The sequence below is a fragment of the Thunnus albacares genome, chromosome 10 (genome assembly GCF_914725855.1).
Source record: "Thunnus albacares chromosome 10, fThuAlb1.1, whole genome shotgun sequence".
Lineage (NCBI taxonomy): Eukaryota > Metazoa > Chordata > Actinopteri > Scombriformes > Scombridae > Thunnus > Thunnus albacares.
Window position 1 is genome coordinate 29759027 of NC_058115.1, and position 25880 is coordinate 29784906.

Here is a 25880-nt window from a genome sequence, read left to right on the forward strand (position 1 = left end):
GCAGCATAAGGAGGGATTGAAATAGCACACTTACAATTTAAAGTTATTTCTGCATTTTTTACATTGTTTTTGGTTCTTATTCTTACGGCTTATATTGCAAATCACTCTCTCTACAAAGCAGGGATAAATGCTGCAGGAAAACTTTGTGTGTGTTTGGTTGAGTGAGGGTATCTTGAAAGTGCCTGTGTGCTTCACCACACACCAGCGATGTATAAAAGCCTAGACTGGAGCCCGCTGTGGACAGCACATTCAGCCTTTGAAGGCTTAGAATCAGCCTCGGGATTGGTGAGTCAATTCCCCGGAGTCATCACCTGAGCTCAGGAGTTTGTCAGGAGACAGATGAATCGTGCCACGACTCAGCACTGAAGGGATATGCACTAATGTCTCAGGCTAGAATAATCCCAAAATAACAAGAAAATAGAATGTCTGGAGGGGAATCCACCCAAAAGTGCATCTCAACTCCTTCTGAAAGTGTTCAAACCTGTGAAAACTGTTCAGCAACTCAGATAACAGCCTGGCTGCTGCTTGACAAACTGATGCACATGTATCATCTGCAGGACTTCGCAATAGTGACCTATTTATGGTGTAAATGCACTGATACACCACAATATGTGGTTTAACACAACCAGCCAAATAATTTTATATAGATGTTTATACCATGGCATCAGAAAATACTTGTTTCTGATTAGCTGGCAGGTCTACATTATTATTGTATAACGGGGAAAACTTCAAACACCTCAGTTCTGGTTCATGCTACACTAACAGTGAGCTCTCACTGGTGAAGAAATGGACCTAAATGTGGGTTAAAGCCTACATTTTCTTCTGTTTCTGTGCTCATCATGTATTAAATTTGACTCACTGACACGTATCTTCACACCCTCTTCCAAATTGCTACTTACCGTATGTGATTTTTGGGTGGAAATCATATAATTTGAAGATATACAATTGCAGTATGAACTGACCTCGATGTTGGTACTTGCCTAGAGTAGCATTAATAAAGGACATCATATCTGTTTTTACACTTATGCATGTTGAAAATACAGTTTGGAGTCATGTCGCTGTACTGGTTAAGACACATGTACCACGTAACGACAATGTCTGTGGTTCAATTCCAGCTGCAGACCTTTGTTGCATGTGGTTCCCCTCTATCTACTAGGCAAGAAAAACCCCAAATCATCTAAATATACTTTTTCTTTGGCATCATTATTATTTTCCTATGTACATGTCTACCAGGTGTGCATTAGACTGTGTTCAATTTGGTATTACAGTTATTACACGTCCCTCAGACCGTGCGCTTTTATTGTGTTCTGCATATTCCATTTTGGGGTGTTACGATCAAGCTTTTCTGTAAGCCTATTCTATATTTTAAAAGTGCAACCACCTGCACCGCTGTGCCTTTTACTTGAAGTAGAAAGATACGCCAGGGGGAAATTGGGAAATCAGAAAAGGGACACTTTTAGCTGTGGTTTGAATGTGGCCTCCTGCATGTGTTTACCTAGAGTGTTTATGTTCCTGGCACATGTCCTGCCATTACTTCCACCTCCCTGTGTGTACCTGTGTACCTTTGTGGTCATTTCATGTCCTGCTCCTGTTGCTCTGTGTATAACCATAACAGTGAATGAGGAATTTCCCTGAGACAGATGGCAGATGACGTAGCCCCAATCTTATCAGCAGTCAGAACAGTGTTGTGTGCTCTCTACACCCCACCTTGGCCACCCAACCGTTGTCCACATGTCCCTCTCACCTCCCTCTATCATAAGCTATTAATCCACAGAACCATACAATATCGCGAGTGCATACATTTTCAGCATGGCTTGGCCCAGTAGGTATCAAACCACAGAAATCCTGGCAGTGCTTATCCCAGAACTGTTCAGGACACTCGGCATATGAAAACCAGCATGACATGAAGATTGACTTGTATTAACCTGCAGATAGAGAGTGTTTATTGTCGAACCATATGGAGAATCATGTAGAACTATCTGGAATGTAGGATTATGACTTGGAAGAACATCAAATTCAGGAATAATATTATTTAATGATGTGGAAACTACCATTGGATATTGACTTAAGACTAAAAGTGTACTGCTGAAGTTCCTGATCTCAGTCCTTAGGATCCAGAGTCCTGCTGGCTTTTTATCTTGCCAACTAATCAGGGACTGATTTACACCTGGGAAGCCAGGCGATTGCTGTTAACACCAATTAACTGGTAAATGGAAAACAGCAGTAGTCCTAATGTGGACTACAGACCAAAAATATATACAATAAAAGACAGAAATAGAGAATTAAAGGGGAAGTAAAGAAGTGTGGAGCTAAATGTTAATGTATTCTTTCCTCCATTCAGGGTAAACCATGTATCTTGAAATTTGATGACTTCATGACTCTTTTGACATGTTCATCTTCATCTTAATTGTTTGAGAACCTCTAAAGGTGCAGTCACTTAAGCAGCAGTCAAATTTTTGCATACTCACCCATTGTCTTCAACTGAAACAACAGACAAATTCAAGAACGTGTTACCTGCTTCAGTCAGACTTGTGCATCAGACTTCACTATTTGTTCACCTGTTATCCGTTGGCTGTTTGGCCCAAGCAGGCATGTCACTTGTTATGTAGCAGTAAGGACGGGGAGACCTATGTAAATGGAGTGCATGCTCCACATAAGGCAACAGGTATAATGTTAGGTAGTGGAGATGTTGTGGTAAACTATAAGTTTATCTTTTCAGAGCTTTTAAGTGTTGATGGAGACAGTACTAGAACTTTTTTTGGCCACAAAAAGAGTTGTATGTGTTCATTATGTAGCCTGTATTGTTTGTTTACTTGGTGCATTAACCATTGAGTTAAGTGAGCATTGTGTGCTGAACTGAAATGGAGTGTAAACCATGCAGTCACTGATTGCTCTGCTCCGTATTTATTCATTTATTAACCACATTGAATCAGTGCTGAGTGCAAGCCACTTACATCTCAGGACTATTGTGACCTTACCTCTAGACTCTTAAAACTTTTCTGAAACCATATTTAAATAGGCGACACCACTAAGTTTACTGGACAATGACGATATGTTCCATCAATAGAGCTAATAATGCTGCGATAAGCGACATCATAGCAGCCTTGGTTTCAGTTTACAAATCCTCCAAACCTTTTCATGACGGTGAAGATAAGAGCACCAGCCTTGCTGTAACTTTGGATGCGACCTCAGTGGGTGTTCTGCTGCTGCTTGTCTTTGATCCACAAAGCTTTCAGTCGACCTCCGTGCCATATTTCAGCCTCCTACCTTCCTAAACAACAACTTTCCTAACCAACAACTCAACACGCCATAACAACCAGTCTTTTGGATGGATACACGTGTGCAGGCTGAAGATACACACACCTGCAGAGAGAGTTTACAGCAGATAATAGAAGTGTTCTGATTAATGATCCAGCAGACCAAATGGAGCAACACAGTTTAATGGACCTACAGCAGCTCAGCCCGCAGTCGACATAATTGATGAGCCTGTTTGTTTGTTTTTCATGGAGAGAGTGTGCGTCTGTGTGTGTATCTGTGTCTGCATATGCTGTGTGTGTATATGTGGGCAGAGAGACCGTGCAACTTTAAGGGAAACACTCCTAATCTTCCCAGTGTTTGTTAATGGCCGCGTGACTCAATCCGAGGAAAGGACGGTCATTTTATTGCCAAGGTGACATATTGAAGGGGGCGGCCATTTTGGATGCTGGTCAAGAATGTGCAGTGAAGGTCAGCTGTTGCCTTTTTCCCTCGCCAGAGAATTACATATTGTTCCCATTGGGCAGAGCAGCACAGCATGTTGTATTAGGGAGCCAAGTGGAAAATTAGTGGTTATCTAAGAGGGGAATCACGAGGGTTATTTTAGGCAACAGTGGTTCCTTTATGTAATCACTGCACATTTTGAATTAAAGGGGCAACAGTTAAGGAAGTAAGGGTTTTTACTGTCCATGTAATCCATTAATTTAAAGTTTTTTATAGATTTTAGTGAGTTGAAAATAAGATTATAAAAATATGTGGAGTGCAAACAATGTAGTTCAGCCATTAGTGGCTTTTGAACAGTTTTCAAGCACTTGGACATAAAAAATCTGGCAATCAGTTTGAATTTATCTATCTAATCTAATCTCTCTGATCTACTAAATCTTTACCAGGTTGGTTGCTTCAAGTTCAAACTAATGAAACTAAGCTGTAGAGACAAAGGTAAACTAGAACTCAGAGGATCAATCACTGTGAGGATCCTAAATGAGAACATTAATTCATAAATATTGTCCTAGGTATTTTAGGTGTTATTACAGGAGTTATTTTAGGTGTCTGAAAGCAAAAGTCCAGTTCATTTTCTGCATAGACAATGTTAGGTGACTTTGACTTTCAGTTGGAGCACTTTGAGGTTGAAGGACATGGTTGAAGGGGCTTGGTTGAATTATGAGTACAAAAGAGGAACTAATGTGTGAAATTATTTGGTTCTTTGACTAAAAAGTCAAAGGAAAAGGAGGGAATTTTTGGAGAGATCACCAATCACAGAGCTTAAAAGGACTGCACTTTGTAGACACCTGATAAACAGGTTCATTTTGTTGCAGGAGAACTGGCCATACTTCTGTAACCAATAGCTTCTCTTACTTAGCAACTCTTTCACAGTTTGCTAATAAGCTAACTAGCATTTTCCATAAACAGCAGTTTTCTGGCTCCTCCCTAATCAATCAGATTATTTCCACCTAAAGAGCAGAGTTTATATAACTAGAAACTCCAACTTGCTCATTTCCTGTAGCTCTGCGGAGAGTCTCCCTAACTTTCACACTTCAGTGGCTGAGTTGATTAACCACATAGGGTATACATTTTTTTTTAAATTATTTTTTTTATGTTTTTATTTGGCCCTGAAGTTATCATAAAACCGCCTCTGTATTTTATCCGTTCAACTCTCCTGACCCAAACTAAACGGTGCCGTTTGATGTTAAATCGCCATAAACGGACAGTGGAGGTTGGCTCGGCGATGTTGCATAATGTAGGTGCAAATATTCAGGCCAAACAGATGACTCATTTCCTCACAGCCCAGTGACTGCAGAGGTAGAGAGGGAGCCCATCTGTGGTGTGCATGTGTGCGAGTAATGTGCTGCTCTGCGTGTCTCTGTACACAGTTGTGGCTTTGAATGAATGTGTGCGTTCATGTGTTTGTCATCTTTATGTAAGTTAACGTGTATATGTGTGAATCTTTTCTCTTTTTTTTGCATTTGTCAACATGTGGTTGTTTATGTGTTTTCTTTGTGTTTCCGCATTTACCTGTGGTGTTTGTGTCTGTGTTTGTATGCGTATATGTGTGAGGGGATTATGTCTCTCGGTCTTGTTTATGTGTGTACTTGCATATCAAGTACAGTACATCTTTCTCTATGTTTTTGTTTATATGTCGTTTTTGCGGACAGGCATATGTTAATGAGTGTATGTTTCATCATTATGAGCAGAGTTTTTGCGCCTGATTGCACAAACTGCCCCATCTGCAAGGGTTGTTGAGGTTGTTGAGCAACACCCCTGACTCAGTAGTTTCTTGGCCATGTGTTTAAAAACTCACTTTTCAAACTAACTGTAGCAAAAAATGAACTCTGCAGTTTCCACAGCTCCTGCAGAGGTCATTGATAACTTGGCGCCCCTTCATATGTGTGTATCAGCAGCAGGCGGCGTCTGTTTGCATCAGGATCCTTAGGGTGGCTCAGCAGGCCACAACACATCACTGATTTTATTTTGCCCTTAGTTTAGACAGCCCTGCCACTGCCTGTGTGTGTGTGTGTGTGTGTTTGTTTGTGTGTGTATGTGCCAAGTGCACAGCTGCTGAGCCCTGCAGAAAGTTCTGGATGCTGCTGGGTTGACTGACCTGCTGTCCTGGCCAATTCTTCTGTCTGTCCTCCTGTGTTCTTGTGCAAAGTCAACTCTTTGTCCTAAATGCTAACAATATACCAATTCTACCTATTTTGAATATGTATTGCTATCCCAGTGAAAAAATTATGTATTTTTTTAGAAATATATGGCTCTAAATGCTGCACTATTTTCACAAGCAAGTCACCTAGTCTTTGTGTGCACCATTTGGTACTGGGCAAGTAGTTTACAGTGGGGTTTTCTACTGGAAACAGCTGGCTGCTGCATCTGGAAAACAAACCAATACCTTAAGGTTGTGGGTCTAAAACCAGAACAAGCTGAGCTGAAAGATGCTTTAACAGTATTATATTTCTCAGTGGGATTTGTCACTTCAAGCAACAACTTTTACATTACATCATATGTCAAAATATTGTAATAGCGCAACTGATTTTTTTGTGTTTCTTTTCAGTCATAGAAGAAAACTGATAAACCTTCAATTTTTCAAGAATGCCACAGGGCTGCTGAGCAGAAACAACTGTTGTTTTTTGTTTTTTTGTGAATGTTTGTTGTGAAACCAAATAAATTAATGGGTGGAAAAATAAATGAAGAACTGCTACTCGCCCACTTAATCCCGCCCACCTTCCCCCAACTGGCTGAATGAAGCTGGAAGGATGCCAGCTGGTGTTGTTACTGATTCTTGGCATTGATCACATACACGTACAGGCTGTCAGTGTTCTGCCAACAAACATGTGAGATACAATTTACCGGCCAAGACATTTCAGTTTGAAAAGGCTACTTACTCACGCCGACGTTAAATAAAAATCATCATCTACACAGCTGAGAATGGTCAAGATCACAAGTCAACTATACTCACAGATATAAGCCTGCTGTCAAAAATACAACTCGAGCTGTAACCTTTTCTATTATGCTAGAAAATGGTCAGAATCTAAACTTGGATCCTCAAATAATAATAACACCTGGGAGAGCACTGAGTCAACTGCGAATTGCGGTGCAAAAAGCCAATTGAGAGCAGCAGCATTCCTGCACAATGATGATGATATACCGAACACTGTATACATGCACAACCACACACACACACACACACACAATCGAGAGGGTGCTCCATAACGTTAATGCGTGCTATCCAGTCATCCCTCTCAACATAGCGTATAGTTAAGTGTCATGCAGCCTCAGCGTACGCTATTAACCGCTTTCTAGGTCAAAGCGTGAATCAGTAATAAGCATCAGCGGCTCTCATGCGGCACGTTGTCTCTCGGCTCTGTGGCGATGCAGGTAGGATGTTTTGATTTTCCCTGAACACCCCACTGAGATCTGAAAAAAAAAAAAATCCATTTGGAGACGTAATTAGCACTGAGAAGCAAAAGAAGTGATGTGTTTGTGTGTTTAGGTTCAGAGAGGCTCATTTGTCTGCACGGATGACTGAGCAAGATCGCCATGCGGTTGTTGTGTGTCTATTAAGAGTGCACATGTGTGTTTATTTGTCATGCCGATGGCAGTCTAGTAAAGCCATTTGTTTTATTTAGTAAATAAGAATTTACTCACCACCTCAGTTAATTAACTAGCGACATGAAATCACTCACCAGTTCACACGAGGTGAAGGGTGTTACGGTTAAAACCGAGGTGTCAGGACAAAAAATTTAATTAAAAAGAAGCTCTATGTTGTTGAGAAATTAGCTCCGACCACAAAATACAATCACTGATAAAACTGTTTATAATAAAACTTTATCTTATCAGTGGTTCTCAACCTGCTTGCTTGACCACAATGTTGATAAATCTAAAAAAAACCCAACATTTTAGTGGAAAAATTACATTTGATGTCTTCTCTTTTACCATAAACTGCCTTGTTAGCATATTGGCTATTTAGTAATATTAATATGACATCAGTATAGTCAGCTAGCTCAAATACATCAAAGACAGTTTACACTTATTGTATTATATTGCCATTCTTTTCAATTACCCCTCATTCATGTTCTAGAAAATAACCAGAGATTACTCAAAACAATCAATATTTTCCTATTAACAATTAATTAAATGACTATATGTGCTGTGAGCGGCATCACTCGTAGCAACAAACCCACAGAGAATAATTAGCCACTCTCCAGTTCCCCTCAGCTTTATGGAGTGTTTTAGCTTTCGGCTCATTGTTTTGGTTTTACTGCCTGGAACTTTACTTAACTTTCAGTTTCACTGATCTCAGCTCTGATAAACCTCCTGCACACTACCTGCCCAGAAACCAAACTGCTGACGACAAAGTTAGCAACTAGCTGGTGAAGATAATTATGCATTAAGCTTCTTAAAGAGCCAGATATTTCATTGGTGGAGATCAAAACAAAACTAAAAGGAGAGTTAATATTAGACTTTTGTTCGTCAGACTCCAAAATAATGCTAATTATGTTCTGTATCCGCTTGAGTCATCCCGTATGTAGGCCACTGTTTACTAAAATGTTCACTACAACAAATAATATGTTAGTATTGTGGGATACCCTGTAATACCCTGGAAGCTTACAGGATGTCAGCCACGTATAGGTCACACCAACAGACACTGAGTGTTGGGAACATGTGTCCTGCATGTGTCGGTTATGAGACTATACCATAATCTAAATGAGTTTTGGTGCTCTGGCTTCACTACAGGTGCACATTTTGCTCTTTCCTCTCATGTACTGAATACTTCAGAGACTGTTCATGTTGAGAATGAAAAGCTTTGATTGACAGCCACGTCGGCCACATGGGGATTCCCTCTGCAGTTGCTGGATTATCCGCCCCCAACATGCTGTTGCAGGGGCAAAAAAAAAATAAAATAAAAAAATAAAACACCCACAGATTGGAGAATGTCAATCTATTGTCATTATTACATAAGGGAAAAATATAGTTCAGCACTGCACAAAGACTTTCTGGTTGGGTGTAGAAGTCAAGACCAGATGAGCTTAGGAAACATCCATTTGTTAAATATTAAAATTAGAGTGATGATCTGATTATAATGCATGTTGATAATGTTTTCATTGCTTCATCACATGCATCATTCTTCAGCGGAAGTACAATACGAGTGACACTAACAGGTATGACTCGCCACCTATGTGAACTGATATTACAGTATAACCTCGTGGCTGTGTGTAACTGTGAGCATGAATCACTCTGCTAAAGAGGATGTGCGCCCCAAACAGTCCCAGAACAAACCCAGGTTAGGAGAAAAGCTTTTTTCCTATTTAATTATTGAAAATGGTCCATCTGTTGGACACGGCTGCTTCTTCTGAAGTCTGCGGTCTGTAACTTGATTTTTTTAAGAAAATCCCCCCAAGGTTGGTCACCATCAGTCCAGCATGATTATAGAGCACACGACACACTCGGTGTGACACGAAGACCTTCGGGGTGAGTTGCAGGACCACGATGACAAGTAAATCATCAATGCATCAATCATCTTCAGAATGACACTTTTTTAAATTAGCCCCTTCAGTAGAGCCGGGAGGAGGACTACGGGCTCTTTTTTCCTTTTTGATGGTGTTTTTTTTTTGAAAGTGTTAATAAAAAAAAGCATAATTTTAGGAGCGAGGTGCCCCAAACACACTTTCAGAAGGAGTGGGTTGATTGAATCGGGAAAACAAGCATTCCATATAAATACATACTTTTTTTTAAGAAATAATTTTTGGTCTAACATCAGTCAGAAAGGATACAGGAAGGGAAATAGATGAAAAAGCAAAAAGCTGCGTTTATTTATTCCTCTCAACCGAGGAGGCACAAGGAGATGTGTTTCCAGCTCTGAGTGACATCTCTCTCAAAAATAACAAGCACCCAAATAACAAGCACCCATATTCAAATGACAGTAATTAGAGGCCGATGAATATATTGGCAGGCCTATATTTTCTGCACATATAGGCTTATCACAGATTCAGTGTATTAATATGTTGGCAGATATGCAAAAAGAAATTGAACTTGAAAAGACTTGACTTGTTAAAATATTAAAAAATACTAAATCACAAATAAAACTGAACATTTCAGTCATTAAAATTCAAAGTCATCGCCTCATAGTCAAACATCTAAATGCAGCTGGAGCCAAGTTCTGGTTCACAAGAGGGTTTAAATCTGTGTTTTATTGTTGTTTTTTTGTGGCTCTGCACCACCAGTGCTTAAAGACACTTTGCTGTGCAGTGTAGGTGTCTAAAGACGGCGGATATCATTACTGTATATCAATTTATCAGGATTACATTTCCTCCCTTCTTGGCTCATGTCTCTGAATTGGGTTAAAATGGGTTGATATTCACCATAAAACATTATGCTTATATGCCAAGTCAGCTGAAAGCCAGTTAAGTGTGAAGAAACTCATTTGAATTGCTCCCGGAGACTGCCCACCCATGCGCAAAGGTTTTATATGAAATCCAGCAGGAAGCGTGTGTTATAGAGAAATTACATGTCATGTTATCTAAGCTTGTGGTTAAACGGTCGACCCTTGTAAGGTACGTGACACACGCTGTATATGTTGGTGACTTGATAGAGATAAATAGTTCACAGGAAGTTTGAAAAACACATTTGATTCTGTCCTCAGACTCATAAAAGTCACATCACAGTCACAGCTCTGCTTTGTGATTCACTCTGATGCGTCTGCAGTTGCTTAAAAACACCATTTACGCTTTATGAAGTCGTGTTTCCTTTGTTTAAATCAAAGCTTAATATGAAAAGAAAAGTGATTACATAGTTATGACGATCCAATCTCTACTGGCTCTGTGTATGAAATCTGTCCCACGGCTCTTTTGAAGAGAGGACTGGGGACGTACCTGTAGCTCACAAAGACACGGTCTATTATCAGGCTCATTAGCAGAGAGTGGACAGAGCAAGACAGATAGAGGTTAGAGATGAGGAGAGAAAAAAGCGAGATGAAAAAGGGGACATGCAGAAGATCAGGCGTGTAAAATTAATTGATTTACAGATGTAGGTTTGTTTAAGTACATATATCAAGGGTGCAGAAGCCTCTTATTAGAATTCAGCATTAAGAAAAGTCAGAGAAAGATAAATAAATACAAAAGTCCCTTTTTACCTCTTTGAACAAGTAAACAAATAACAGCCAGTATACCAGGAGGGTCACTCAGGAGTTATATATCTTCATATAGCCATATATCCTCAAGAGTTCTTCACTTAATCCTAATTAATCCTTTAGGATAATTATGTTTTATCGCCTATGTGACTGCACAGCCAGAGCACTGGGAATTGCCTCATACAGTATACGGCATATTATCTTTTCATAGTATCACTTTCAGTATTAGTCGTGACACTATAAATTAATGCATGTTCCCCCAATAATTGTGTCTATAATTATGACTACACCCACGTTACTTTACAATAATGTTCTGTATGTGTGTATTTGTGTCACTAAATGTGCAAACTGCCACTTGTGTGAAAAACGTGTTTGTATTTCCACCACGTCACCTTTTCAAGGACTAATAAAAAGGTCTTTTCATCATCTCGAACACCGCGTGACATTTATCTAATGAGTTTTGACGATGTTTTCTCAGAGGAAGTGTCATATTCAGTATTTTCACAATAACTGTGACTGGAGTTTACAAAGAGCAGTAATGTGTACAGGATATGTGTTTTTTGATACCACCATTAGTAGTACATAGAGAACTGTTGTCTACTGCACTACCTAGATCAATAAAGACAAGGTCAACGATACCCACAGTCTTATCAGACGAGCTCCTTCATCGACACCATCTAACATGTTCAAAATGTGTTGAAGTGGAAATAAACAACTTTTTTTGCTTTAACACTGTGTTGATTGCACAGTGTAACGTCTATAGAATAATGACACCATCAGTGTTTAGAATGGTTCTCTATAAGCCTCGCTTTCACTGTGCAATTCTGTCTGACACTGGGTACGATCAACGGGAAAATGAAGGCTCGATTTACAGCACAAAGGAAGTGCGTCAACCGTTGTGTAAGCAAAAGAGGAAGACGACAGCGCTGGTAGTTATATCTCATAATAATTTGTTAGGTGGCCAACCTCTTTCTGTTGTCTTATTGTGATATGATAAATGTGGAATACTGCAAATCTAATGACACACTACTTATATCTCTGTGCGCTACGTTCTAGTTGCATCGAGTAAACTACCTGAATAAACTTGTCTTTTGATTTCTAGAGGGCTTTCCTCCCGTTAGATATGGAAGCTAACAGGAAGAAAGCCCTCTAGAAATCAGTTAGCTAAGCTGCAGCCCTACAATCATAGAATACTGGATCAGTATCCAGTCAGGCTCATCTACTTGTTCATATCAAAATCAATGGACAGGAAATATGTTCACCATCTCTGTTGCGTAAACACAAACATACTAACAACCCAGTTCATGTTTCTTAACACATACTGAAGAATTTTTTCTGTTTTCATGTCTCCATTATAGACTAAATGAATGAACAAACTCAGGTTTTTTTCTTCTAACATTATTCCACCCCGACGCCAACCCCTGCTGTAGTTATTTGTTTGTGTGAAGCAAAAACGTTACTCAAACTGTTATTACTATGCAATGCACATCATTACAATGGCTTTTGCCTGTTCCCAAATCCAATGTAACATTATGACAATTTCAATTTACCTCTTCAGTGAACATGCTTCTTTCTTCTCTCTTATTTCCAAAGTGGTGTTGATCATCTCTTCATGAATATGATCTCAGGAAAACAGAAAGTGATCCGGTTGTCTTTGTGACAGCGGCGCAAACAATAATATCACTTGGAAATGGTGAGGGTGCTGTTCATTTCCTGTTTCCAACCTCATTGTTTGAAAACCGTAACTGTGATTGTCTAAATTTGAATTTAACTCTAATTTTTAACCTAATTTTCTCTAACCTTAACAAAGGGATCATTTCAACCCAAACCATGATTTTTCCCTAAACCTAACCAGACCTTAACCACAGCGTCATCACATCATAAAGCATTTTTAACAGTTATGTGTGACGGTTTTGGAAAGCACAGACAAATGTGTCGTTCTGGATGGAGTGAACGGTCACTCAACATATCTGGTTGTTTAATTCGGAGGACTTGTTGACAGTATAATGTGGATTATGATTATGCTTTCAGCTTAAATTTTAAGTAGGATTAAATCAATTAAATCTTTAATCACTTCATTTTCCATTTATTTGCCTACTATAATGGAACTAAAAGGAAAAGTAAGTCAAAGAGGGACCAAATCTACGATATGACCTCTCTATTGTTCAGTCTCTCTGTTGCCTGCCTCTGTGTGTCTGTATATGCACCCTGCACAAATACTCCGCAGTATATACAGTCTTATTATCCAGCGTTGTATTCTGTTGACACACAGACGTTTGTCCTCTTAGAGAATGTTTACATGTTTGTCCAGTAGATGTGTATAAGGCTCGGCTGCAGGCTGATCGGTCTGTACTGTTGTGGTACTTTTCCACCAGCGTTCCTCCAGCGTTCCCCTGCTGTGGTTTTCAACCGAGCAGGAGGTCTGTCGCATCCCCCTGATTATGACCCTGTGTGTGTGTGTGTGTGTGTGCTCGGGTTTATTCATCAGTGTGTCACTGGGTTTGAATTTGATATTTTTGTCCTGCTTGAGTACCTGTGTTCACGTACGTGTGTTGCCAATTTTGTGTGTTTCTATGTGTTTGTATCATATTGTTCTCCGTCTTACTCGGGCACCTACACACACACACACACACACACACATGAATGCACGAACACACACATGCTTTATCATCTAATGCCAGCTAAAGCTGACTACTAAGGTCTGAGGTCCACCCCATTATCTTGTTGCTGCTCTCTCTCTCTCTCTCTGTCTCTTTCTCACCACACAAAAGCAAACACTGAAACACACACCCGCACACACACCAGTCTCCCTGGTGGCTGCCTGATTAAGGTTTCCTTGCCTCATACTTTAGATTTACTGTAATCGTCGAAAGAGGGAGGGAGGAAATGAAAGGAAGGAAAAGAAAACTGGAGTGATGGAGGAACAAAGAGGGGATAAAGAGAGTGATGGAGTAAGAGGAGAGAGGGGGTTAGGGAGCTGTGCAGGGAGGGAGGGAGTGAGAGAGGTGGCGGAGGAGGGTGGAATGACAAGAAACAAGACTGTGACAGGGAGTAGATGAGGGAAGTATTAAGGGAGAATGGGATGATAGAGACAAGAGGGAGTAGAGGAAAGAATGAATAAATGAAGGAATGAATGAATGGAAAGGGGGGGGAGAGGGAGAAAGAAAGAGAGAGAGAGAGAGAAACTCTGAGGCCACCGAGGACAGAAAACATCTCCCATTAAAAGGAGAGCAGCTTCTGCAGCTTCTGCCGGTCCAGAGTGCAGCACGACTTTACGACCTCTGCTGTGAGCCGCTGATGATATAACGCCCAGTTTTAAAGATCAATTTGTCACTTTTCATTTCCTCCTACACCTCATTCTCCTCCTCTTCCTCCGAGGCCGAAGACAGAGATGCCAGAGGAGGAGGAGGAGGAGGAGGAGGAGGGAATCGGGCCGGAGTTGCAGCTTCATCGAGACAAAGAGGTGAGAAAAACGATTTCTATGTACGAGCACGTTTGATGATGTCATCTGCAGTAAATCCTCCCCTCTCCCCCTGCATGGCATCCCGTTCCTGCAGTGAGAGCCCAACACACACACAAAAACACACATGCATGCACTCACTCACACACACACACACACACACACACACAAAAACACACATGCATGCACTCACACACACACACACACACATTGCTCCTACTGCCCAGCAGATTGAATCAATTCCTCATTTGTCCTGACTTTTCTCCCCACATGTCACTGATAAGCTGTGGCCGATGGCTTTAAAACTGTGGTCCAGGGCCTCCAGCAGTCCTTGAAAAGGTTTCATGGGGGTCCAGATAAAAAAAAGAGGAAAAGCACTTTGATTTCATTCACTACAAGTTAAAGGACCAGAAAGGTGTTTTTCAATGCTTTATACCACAAGACTGATTCCCCACCTTCCATGCAGACATCAGTTCCTGTACAGCTTGTCAACGACTGATTAAATGACTGGTGATAATTAACTCTGGTGACTGTCAGACTGTATTGTATCATGATATTATGATAATATTGTATTAGTGTTTGACAAAATTCTACTTTACAGAATAATGATTCCAAGCAAACTGTGATTAAAATTAAATGAGGTATTTAAGGTTTTGTGTATCACATTTGAAGACAATAAAAATGTTTTAATTGCACTGAATGCTAATTTGATTTTGATTTGATTTCACATGTTACTGTATGTGACATTTGTCATATTGTAATATCTATAAAGGAAATGAATCTTCATTACCTTTATTTTTGTTTTACGTTTCCACTGCAGTTGCAAGCAAGGATCATTTGTCTTTGGACAACCTGATATCCAAACCAAACTTACCAACATTAGGAAAACTGATTTTATAAAAATGATTTTGTATATTTGCCTGAAGAGGTTGTTGCTCAGCAGACGTTGTTTTCAAGACATCTTTGAACACACCGACTTTTCAAAAGAGAATGTGCAACCACATTACTGCATTGATGATAATTTTGTGTTTTTGATGAATTCGCTGCCCACTATTAGCACAATGAAACAGTGTTATACATGTGGCTTCCTGTTTTATATTTTGCATGCGGGGAAGACGTACGTACATTCCTGCCAATGGTTTCGCATTATTCTTTTGACCTACAGGTGGCGGTAACACACCAAGAAACGCCAGCAAATGCCAGGGATGAAGAAGAACACTAGCAAGCAAACATGGTTGTAAACAATGCAGATTTAAAACTTTTGAAAATTTGGTTTTGCAAATGTTTTGCGAAGGAGGAAATGCATCAACACATTTGTTCGACACATTGTGTTTTGGTGAGTAACACTAGATGTAAACCCCACAGGGCACCTTCAAAGGTCCTGCCCATACACACACACAAGTTTCATTTATTCCCAGGTTGAAGTTTGTCCTTCGAATAATGTGAGTTCATCAAAATCCATGTACTATTAAAGTTTAATTCAATGTGTAACATTCACATGGATTTTATTTGCCCTTTCAAACAAATCCATTGATTTCCTCTAAAATGAATTTATTTCACTGTGACATTTCGCTTTTTTAAATGTCACCACCCTAAATCATAGCTAAATGTGGTCTGTTGTAACACAGTTAGCTGTGCTGCAAGTGGAAAGAGTATGTCGCTAGTTACCACTAGTCAGTAAGACAAGCAAGATTTTTTTTTTCCTGTGTGTAGTTACTCTTGTGAATACATAACCAACATGGTACTTTCTAACACCCCAGTACAGACTGCAGAGATGTGCCTTCAAGTATTTTTGCTCTAAAGTTTGTCTTCTGGGGATCCTTGACATGACAAACTTTGGGAACTTCGGACCTATGGCTTGCATTTCAAAGAGTGAGAGGGTCATGGGTGACAGAGACGAGCGCTTCCTTGGGGCCAAGCAAGACGACCTTTCCCTTCACTGTATATAACAGGCAGAATACAAATGTCAGCCTAGAAGGGAGCAGATGGAGTGTGAGTTTCTCCTCACAGCACAGAGAGAAAGAGAGTGAGATAATAGCCCACAGCTAATCCACTGCACACTGAAAACTCATTACTCCTAAGAAAGAAACAAAAAAAAATTTTGCTCCCCAAGATGGAAAGAAATACTCCGCTTAAGGTGAAGACCTTGGCACAGACTGCTTGGTTTTCCTCATGTGTGAAATTTCTTTTGTGCACAGTTCAGCGTATTTGACTCGTCTTTATTGACGGGGAGCTTTGTTAGAGCCCCTCGGTAGGCACCCGCCGCTCCCCAGGACACCCACTAACACACTCACCAGCAGCGAACCACACACGTCTACACACATGATAGACACGCACCTACTGACACATGCTAAACACAACACACTGAGACTATCAGCCTTAAACCAACATACCAATATGTTTGTATACTTTTCCAGGCAGCTTTTGGTTTTCATTCATTTCTATATGATATGAAAATGTATTCGCATTTTTATTGTGAGTCCTTTCACAATACACATCATGTCTGCCTTCATTTTGTCAAAAGCAGTTTGGGTGTAGATTGGCTTCAAAAGTCTGCAATACATTACCTCACAACAATGATGTAACCTTAACAATGCAGACTTGATGGCTTACACAAGAGTCTGCTAATTGATCTTCATCTCATTTTGGAGATTAATGGAAGCCAACAGCTGCCAATAGTCATGATGTCAAGTACAATTGATATTTTTTTGGTAAATGGGTTAATCTACTGGTATAGTCCTTTAAATCTCATTTCGGTTACAAGGAATTTCAATCCCATTTTGCAGGATATCCTGTCGTTCATGTGTTCCTCTGGTATCAGTGAAACTACTAATTGTAAATCATAGAGCTCTACAACTGTTATATGCAAATATAAAACCAAATTAATGAATGTATTAGTGTAATCTATGAATTACATTTTTTCTGCAAATGTAAAATATTAATTAGCAGCGTCTATACAAATGCATTTTAAGTATTCTTTCCAGAAGCTGCCACTGGACGAAAGAGGAAGAGCATCTTCAATCGTCTTCTGTGAATATTTAAACATTGAGAAAAAGGGAGCAGGTAACACACTGCAGCAGTGCTGTGATATCACGCAAACAATGGTGAGCTCTTTCCAAACACGAAAAGCTCCGTCAGCTTCATCCAAAATGATTACCATGTTATATGCCTTGCATTGTTTTCACCAGAGTTCCCACAGCGATTGTCACCAATAACATTTTACATCAATCATCTCAGATTTACAGAATTTAAATGAATGAGAATAAAATGGATTCTTGACCATAAAAAAACCCCACAAAGATGGAGCTTCACACTTCACCCAGCATCTGTTAAATGAAGTTGACCCTGTTCCACCTCACGCTTTAACATCTCCACCTGCTGCACTGTACAGATTCAGTGCGACATGACCTCAGATACACTATCACCTCCCGAGACTGACAAGGCACACAAGAAAGAGTCACGACTGCATGTGCATGCTACATTAAATCATGTAATGGAGAACAGGTGGTCAAACAATGTGTGTACGCAGCTGTAAAGCATGTGAAGAAATAACAACTCCCATTTCTCTCCTGCACTGCTGTGATTCCATCAATGAGGACTTTAATTAACTGACCCTTTAAAAGTCATCATCGATTACTAATCAATTATCAGATGTTCATTAGCGAAATTGTAGGTTTTTGGTGCTATGCAGAAAGCAGCAAAAGGCTATCAGAGCTTTTTCCTATTCTAACTTAGAACATGTTATATTAAGACTATAGTTATAGCTATAATTTATTGTTTTAATAAATGGGCTGCACAATGACAATGAGTTGAGTCTAAACCTGAAATTTTACTGTTTTGTTACTTTTCATTTGTTTGGAATATACTGAACATACAGTTCAATGGAGGAGACGTTGCAGGGGTGGTTTGAGAAGTTTCTTTAGGAACTTCAAAAGATGGTAAAAAATGGAGGATTCCTTCATGTTACAGTACCTGAAACATCCCCTTCATGGTTTAAAGAAACCAACACTGACTGTTTATTGTAGACAAGTTACATCATCCCACGTTCCATTAAATACAACAGCTTTGTAGATTTCAACCAAACCGTTTCAGATAAGGATGACACAGTGTGAAATGTGAGTATTAAAGACTCTGAAAACCTATTTTCTTAATCGGCTTCTTACTGATCTCAGTGATGGGGTCCTACATAAACATACAATTTCCAGCCAATGTTTGCACAGTTCTGATTCTCTCACCTGAGAGATTTTTGTCTGTGCTGTTCTCACAGGTTTGAAGTGGGCGGGGCTCAAATGGAAAAAAGCTGATGTCATATACTTCCATGCACCAATCAGGATTTAGCAACATTTTTATTCAACATGTGATTACAGATGTGAGGGTTGTTTGCTTATGTTACCTTGCTACCGTCCATCAAATCATATCAAACTACACCCACATTATCCTGATGAAGCAGATAAGTTGAATTTTGGAGTTTTAAACTTATACAATTATAACTTAGGATGCTTTTCCCCCCAATCTTTAACTTAAATTGTTACTTATTTAATCTTAAAACTCAGTCGACAAAGGAATTTCAGTGGAGATTCTACAGAGGCTGACAATCTCCCGACCACACCAACCAGCAGCTGACTATTGTTTGATTTCCACTCTGCTCTGTGGAAACACTCCCTGTAAGCCCGCAATGGACTAATCACAGAGAAGCGTCTTTCTCCGTGAAAACCACTTAGGTTCTTTCACCTTCCATCGCACTATCTACACATTCATACATGATAACAAGTTCATATTCCTTTAAAATTCATTACTCTGTTACTATAATCTCATGTCCGGGGAGCCATTGCAGCACAAGCAATTAGAAAAATCATTCACATGCATGCTGGAATGAAATTATTGAAGATTAGATTCTGCTTTGATTATCTTTTTTCCCCCTTCAGGTAGAAAATGTGTACTCAGCATGTTGAGATAAGAGGGGCTGCAGCGTCCAGCCAAGAAGCACCAACACAGCCTGATTAATGGTAAGACTGAGCCATGGCAAAGACCTGTTTTAACACCTCTTGGTAAGCAGGCTGCACTCGCTGGGACATGAAATGCCCTTTTCGCCACAGCGGTTTGGTCTACGTTACAAATCACCAGCCTGTTACAGTAAGCTGTACACAGAGTGCCCCAGGGGCCAACTGCGCCATGTGTGCAGCGAGCCAGCAGCAGATGATAGGAAAAAAAACGCAAATAGCGCCAAAGCACATACTGGGAATGTAGGGGGTTGGGTGGGCGGTGGGTGGGTGGGTGGAGTAATAAAAGATGAATTGACTTCTTCCTCTGCAGCTGTCTAAAATTGAAGTAGTAATGATGTGTGAATGTGTGCAGCAAGACATGAAATTATACTGAATATCAAAAAGTCAGAAAGACAGAAGTTTGGAGAGGAAAAAAAAAAAAAAAAAACTCCAGAAAAAGCAGAAACCATCATCGGACTCACATTTACACACACATATGCATTCACACACTGGGGTTCAACAATGAAAAAACATCAAACTTACCTCCCAACGCTTGCTTCATAACGAAATTCATGATGATGGCTTTTAATTCCCTGCCTTCCTTATCTGAGCGATGTTACATTCAATTGTGATGGAAAAGTAGAAGTCCTTTTTAGCCAGATCTGAAACAGAAAGTGACAAAAAAAAAATCCCCTCATGAAAAAGGTCAAAAAGTCTATTATCAAATTTTGCAAGAAAATACAAAAAAACACAGCAAAATCAATATACAACACCGGAGTGACCATGACATTCAATACTGTACCATTAAGTGTAAGGTTACAAACATACTGTAGGAAACCAAAGACATTATTTGCATCTCTACACATTATTCTAATTACATATACATATATAGTATAGGAATATTCTACTTTTTTTCTGAAAATATTCAATATTCATCTCTAGTTTAAGCTTGCACGGAACCAAACAGTCACATGTAGGCTCATTGTATCTTTATTTGTGTGTTAGGCACGTTTCCTCAATGCGCCAACTGAAGGACACCGAGGTCAATGGTTCAAATACAACCTGCACACAACGGACAGCACAGAAAACCACCAAATATCTCAGATCTACGGACCGAATCAGCAGCTATGGCTCCTTATCTCCTTGCAAATGTGGCGCTTTTTAAAGAATTCCGGACAGCTGAGTGTCTATAGTGTCAGGCAGTGACGGGAATATGTGTCACGACAGTCAGTAATAACCTCTTTGTGGCCCGAGCGTTGCCCGCAGCAAAGCGACTTTTGAGAAAGTGCACGGTACAAGTGCTCAGCTGGTTCAGGACAGTCTGCTGACATGCATGTGCACGCCGGACGGAACCACTGATGTGTATTTTTCTTGATCATGTGGTAAAACTTTCCATCCTCCATTGGAGGGACACTGGAAACAGCCATCCCACTCCCAAAAGCTGCTCGTACAGTACGTTAATTAAGCAGCAACGCAGACTCGTGCGTGCGTGTTTATAGCCAAATATGCAATGAATGTAGAGTAAACATGTTCAAAATCGACGTGAACGTGCATTCGCGTGCAAAGAGAAGAGATACGGTGTAAGAGCAGAGACACACACATGCACTTCCTCGTTTGATCAGAGGCTGGTTTCAGCACCACCGCGAGTGGATAGCTCCCCAAGCCCGTTGAATTGCATTGAAGCAGCCGCATCAAACAGCAATTTACCTCCGTCCGGCTGACTGGCTGAAATCCTCCTCTCACTCACACCAAACAGGATCAGAGAGCAGAGCTTCAGCTGCAGCACGCTCCGGAACGAAGTTATCCTGCAGCAGGCAACAGCAGCACAGGCTAATCTAACTGCTCGTCCCTTGCATCTCCGGCTCCCGGGGCTGGAAAAAGGACGTCCTTGGTGCTTCCTCCTGCCTGCCGCTTCGTCTTCCTGCACACACACTCACTCTCTTTCTCTCTCTCTCTCACTCTCTCTCTCTCTCACTCTCTCTCTCTCTCTCTCTCTCTCTCTCTCACACACACACACACACACACACAAACACACACGTAGAGAGAGAAGAGGAGGAGGAGGAGTAGAGAGGGGGGGGGCGGGGTGGTGGTGGTGGTGGTTTGCGGAGGGTGAAGCAGCTGCCGTTCACACCGTGATGAGAAAGAGCGACTGAATCACATGGAGGGATGGAGGGAGAAACGTCCCACTAACGTCCCCCTGACCGGTAGAGAGAGATCAATTATTCAGCCCTGACGCTGGCTGGCCGCTCCGTCCTACAGCCCGCCCCCCCTTCTCTGCAACAGGGAGAGGGACTCGGCTTGCACTTAAAACGGTAGTGGAGAATATAACGGGAATATAATGGATGGATACGTTGTAGCTTGATGTCTCTCGGCTTGTGTCTGATGTGTTGCTTAATGTGACACAGATTCGGTTTACATTCATGTGGTGCGATGAGAAAAATCACAAAATGTTCCTACGGGAATTCCAGTGTGTCGGTGCTCAGTAGTTTATGATGATCTTATTGTTCTGTAGTATATTTACATTCTGTGGTTAAATTAGACGTCAGGACATCATCAGTGGTGTGCACAGACTCTGTAAGGAGCATGGGGTGAAATGAAAAAGGGACACCTCTTCCAGGCTGGGTACATTTTAGCTGTAGGTCACATCAGTGGGGCACTTTTCTCATATGGCCTTTTGATGTGGAAAAAAAAAAAAAAAAAAAAACATTCATATGTCCTGCCACAACGTCATATTCAGCATTTCTTTCATCTGTCTTTGTAAGAAAACTCAAGCGTTCTCCTGATGTCCACCTTCCATATTTTAGGAGCTTTTAGAAGCAGAAACCTTCACAATTTTAATAAAGTTAAATAACAATTTATTTAGCGTACAAAAAAAACACAGCTTGGCAGTGCGGGTACTTAGATCATTGTTACATGGTTTCCTCTGTATCCATAGTATATATATATAGTCAATTTCCCTCTTCAGCTGTAATCTATACTGTTCAAAACCTTCTACACTGTTGTCCTTTCTGTCCTGCTGTTATTACAGCCACTTGTCTCTTTTGGTCTTGCCTTTTTTGTCAGTCTATTTAGTTTAACCCATGATGGTCTAATAAGGCTTATAGGAAAATGGGTTCGTAAGCAACACAACAAACTGTTGATAAAGGTTATGTTCCAAGGCTGGATTTGTAGTTATTTGCATTGTTAAAAATGTCAACAGGGTTTCAAAATTAGCTTTTTCTACTTCTGGAGCTAAACTTAGAAGTTCTGGTTTAACTTCAGCTCTCATTAGCCCAAACATATCCTAGTTAAATAAAGGTTTCAGAAAAAGGGTATACTGACCAAAAATGAGCCCCCTCCGCATGTCACTAGGGCTAGCTCTACTGTACATGCTGCTACTGTACATCCTCGGCAGAAACACACCTAAAACCACAAGTCAAAGCATTCAACAGTCAATGAATTTCATTTGGACTGGATTGCTTGAAGTCCTATGATGTACCTTAATGTACCAACAATACTCAATAGTGTTTTCTGTTCTTAATCATATTAATTTAGCATGAACTTAACCCTCCGAAATAAATTAAATAACAACAAGATAAAATAATAGGTGTGGCAGTGATTTTATTATTTGGTATAAATTAAATGTATAGTAATCTTATAGTACAAGTATAGTAGTAGAGTTAATAAATGAGATAAGTCATAATACAATAAGACCCAAGTGTTTCTTACTGATCCAGGACACAGTTTCCTGCCCAGAGAATTGAACCAGAAACCTCATAATTAACAGGATTCCCCTCTAGTCTGCAGGAAACATCTTCTCACCTTCATTACCACTCAAGATGTTTCAAAAGGTTGACCATGAGAGTCTCAACTGTGACTACAGACACTTTAATGTGCTGTCAGGTCTTCGCAGGTTTCATGATGATTAGGTGACAATGTGAGGAAGTGTGAAGTAGGAAGGATCAGTGATTTGAAGATTAAAGTGAGAGAAAGAAAAAGTCAATATTCTTTGAAATTTGTCACATTTTCTTACACAAACACTTCCTCAGTATTTGTAACAAATGCTCTCTGAGGGTTAGTTTTGTTATTTCTGGGGAACCAAAAAAACACACTGATGTGAAAATATTTGAACATCCTCGATGTCTAGTGGTGAAAATTGTAGCTCTCCAGGCCCGGCGCTGTACTATTCCCAAAGTCCCCGCTTCATCTCAACAAATCAGTAAGTTGTTATTGTCGTAGCTGCTTTGAATTTGTAACTTGCATTCATGGCAGCATGGCTGACACTTCTTCTATGACCAATCGGGTGGTGCGTGATGGGCTTTATTTGAACCTATGAAGAGTTCTGTTGAATGGATTATCCTTCAGTTTTGTTAATTAGCCAGCTTGGAAGGAAAATAATGAACTTTTACTAAACTTTGGAATATTTTTTGCTCACAGTAGCACCATAACTATCACAGACACTAAAGTTACATCTATATTTTATTTTTATTTTTCTCCCAAGTCCATTTCAAATATGAGTTTTTGTGGAGACAGATTCATACATACTATATGACACTGTCACACTCTTCTTCTCTTTTGAGAGTTAGAGGTTGTCTCACATTTCAAACCCAGCACACAATTGTTATGGCTGCTGCATTACAACAAATGGGGAAAAAAAAAACATTATTATAACATTTTACTGTGATTCGATATGACATATTTGGTATATTTGGAAAAGCTGTCATATTGACAAAAGTTTAAATGAAACTTTTTTGAGTTTTAAGTGTATTTTGTCAAAGAATAGTGGTACATCACTGAAGAAATACTGTTATAGTCTCACTCTAACCCATGAGCTTGAACCTTAGCAGACATAATATGATTTTTATTGAGCTTGTTTCAGTCCATAATGCCACTTGAGCCCTTTTTGTTCCCAGTTCATAATATTCTTTCCTATCTGGATCTTGCTTGCAGGGAGGTTTAACCTGTTAGGCTGATCTTTTCAGGGACACCTAACATAATACAGTATTAAACTTTATCCTGGTAGATGATGTGTTCTGCAAATTTATGCAAAGCTGTGGCACTAAAATTTCACATCTTACACTCGTTTGAGCTGTATCTAATTTAGCATCCCATTCAGCATTCAGAAATGCTCTTTGGTTTGCATGATTTATATGTAAAATCGTGCCAACTTGAATCCCGTCACTATTCAGTTGTATAGCAGGAACTTGACATGTTTCCTGGAATAAGGCTGCATGTAGAGAATTTTAATCCCCACTCTCATTTTTATCTCACCCGTCCACTTCATTTGAGGAATCTCTGTAACAAAAGGTTGAACAGCCTGCCAAACTCAGGTAATTAGGCTTCCTCAGTTTCCCCACAGATGTATTTTCTTCCAAATACTGTAGCTCAGACTGAGATAAAGTCACGTAATTTTATGTGTCCATCCGCACATACATGAGGCTTTAGTTTGAGCGGTTAAGCTGAGTTCACAGCAAGTAGAAAATGATGTAATAAAAGGAACGGAGCTATTGTGCACCATGATTTTCTTCAGTTTTAAACAGCTCGTAAAGGGCAAGATGGAAATACAGACATCTTGTTCTGTATTGCAGAGTGGGACTGCAGCACAGGGAGGACGAGGAATTAAACGACAAAATACATTGCCAGTCCGTGCACCACAACATGTGTCTGCGCTAGAGATGTGCAGAGAGCCCAGTATTTGTATCTGTATTTGTAGAGGCAGCAAAGTTATTTGTATTTGTATTCAAATAAAAGTGGAAAGAGGCTTAACAATCCTGTTTTTGTTTTTGTTTTTCTTACGCTTTTAATTTTAGAAAATTAAAATGCTACAATAAGTGTTCACGAATAAACTTTCTTACGAAGGAGGTCCACACACTGGGTCTCCAACTGGAGTCTCCCAGATTATAGACGACTACTGACTACTGAGCTAAAACTTTACTTGCAGACAGATCTCTACCTATTTATACACCCATAACACTGGGAGTGATGTCCAAATAGCAGGTGGATGTGACTCCCCTTGTTGAGACCTGCTGATAGACGTAACAGCAGAGCAGAGGAGAGACACCGAGAAAGCGATGTAACCGGCCTGCACACTGGCATTTGACTTTTTTTTCATCCTGAAAACAAATAATTTTTAAAATATTTGTATGTGCTTTGCTGAATAATGTATTTGTATTTGGGCACACTCCTAGTCTGCACCTTCCAAAACAGTATCACATCACAGTTGAAAAATACTGTACATGTTTTATGATGTGACAATACAATGCTTAAAGTCTGGTTAGGTTTAGGAACCAAACAAAACGGGAGACATTGTAGCTGTCGTTAGAATGACTACTTCCTGAAGTTAGGAGACCTTCGTCATCATGTTTACAATAATAATCACATGGTTAAAGTCATGTTGCCTCGCAGTTGTAAACGGGAAACGAACAGCAATCTCCTATGTTAACAATCAATGTTTTGTTGACCTGTCCATTCACACCAGCCTCCCCCATGTGGATTGTGTTGCTATATAATAACATTATTTTCACCTTTGTTCCTGTCACATTTGTTACGGCTGCTAGAGGGCGCTGTAACTTTAACATGC

General features: G+C 40.1%; 1 protein-coding gene across 2 annotated transcripts in view; it reads right to left on the bottom strand.

The window, feature by feature from the left end:
* Positions 1-21332, bottom strand: part of LOC122991101 (complexin-2-like) — a 60938-nt gene extending 39606 nt beyond the window's left edge. The window contains exons 1-2 of one of the 2 annotated variants that reach the window (XM_044364733.1): positions 21029-21332; positions 19865-19983 (exon numbers count right to left, since the gene is read on the bottom strand). In XM_044364733.1, the coding sequence (XP_044220668.1) occupies positions 19865-19895 (31 nt within the window). In that variant the 5' untranslated portion in view covers positions 19896-19983; positions 21029-21332. Of the gene's footprint in view, positions 1-19864; positions 19984-20435; positions 20563-21028 lie in introns of those variants that run through there. The other variant, XM_044364735.1, reaches the window with a different exon arrangement.
* Positions 21333-25880: the final 4548 nt, after the last annotated feature.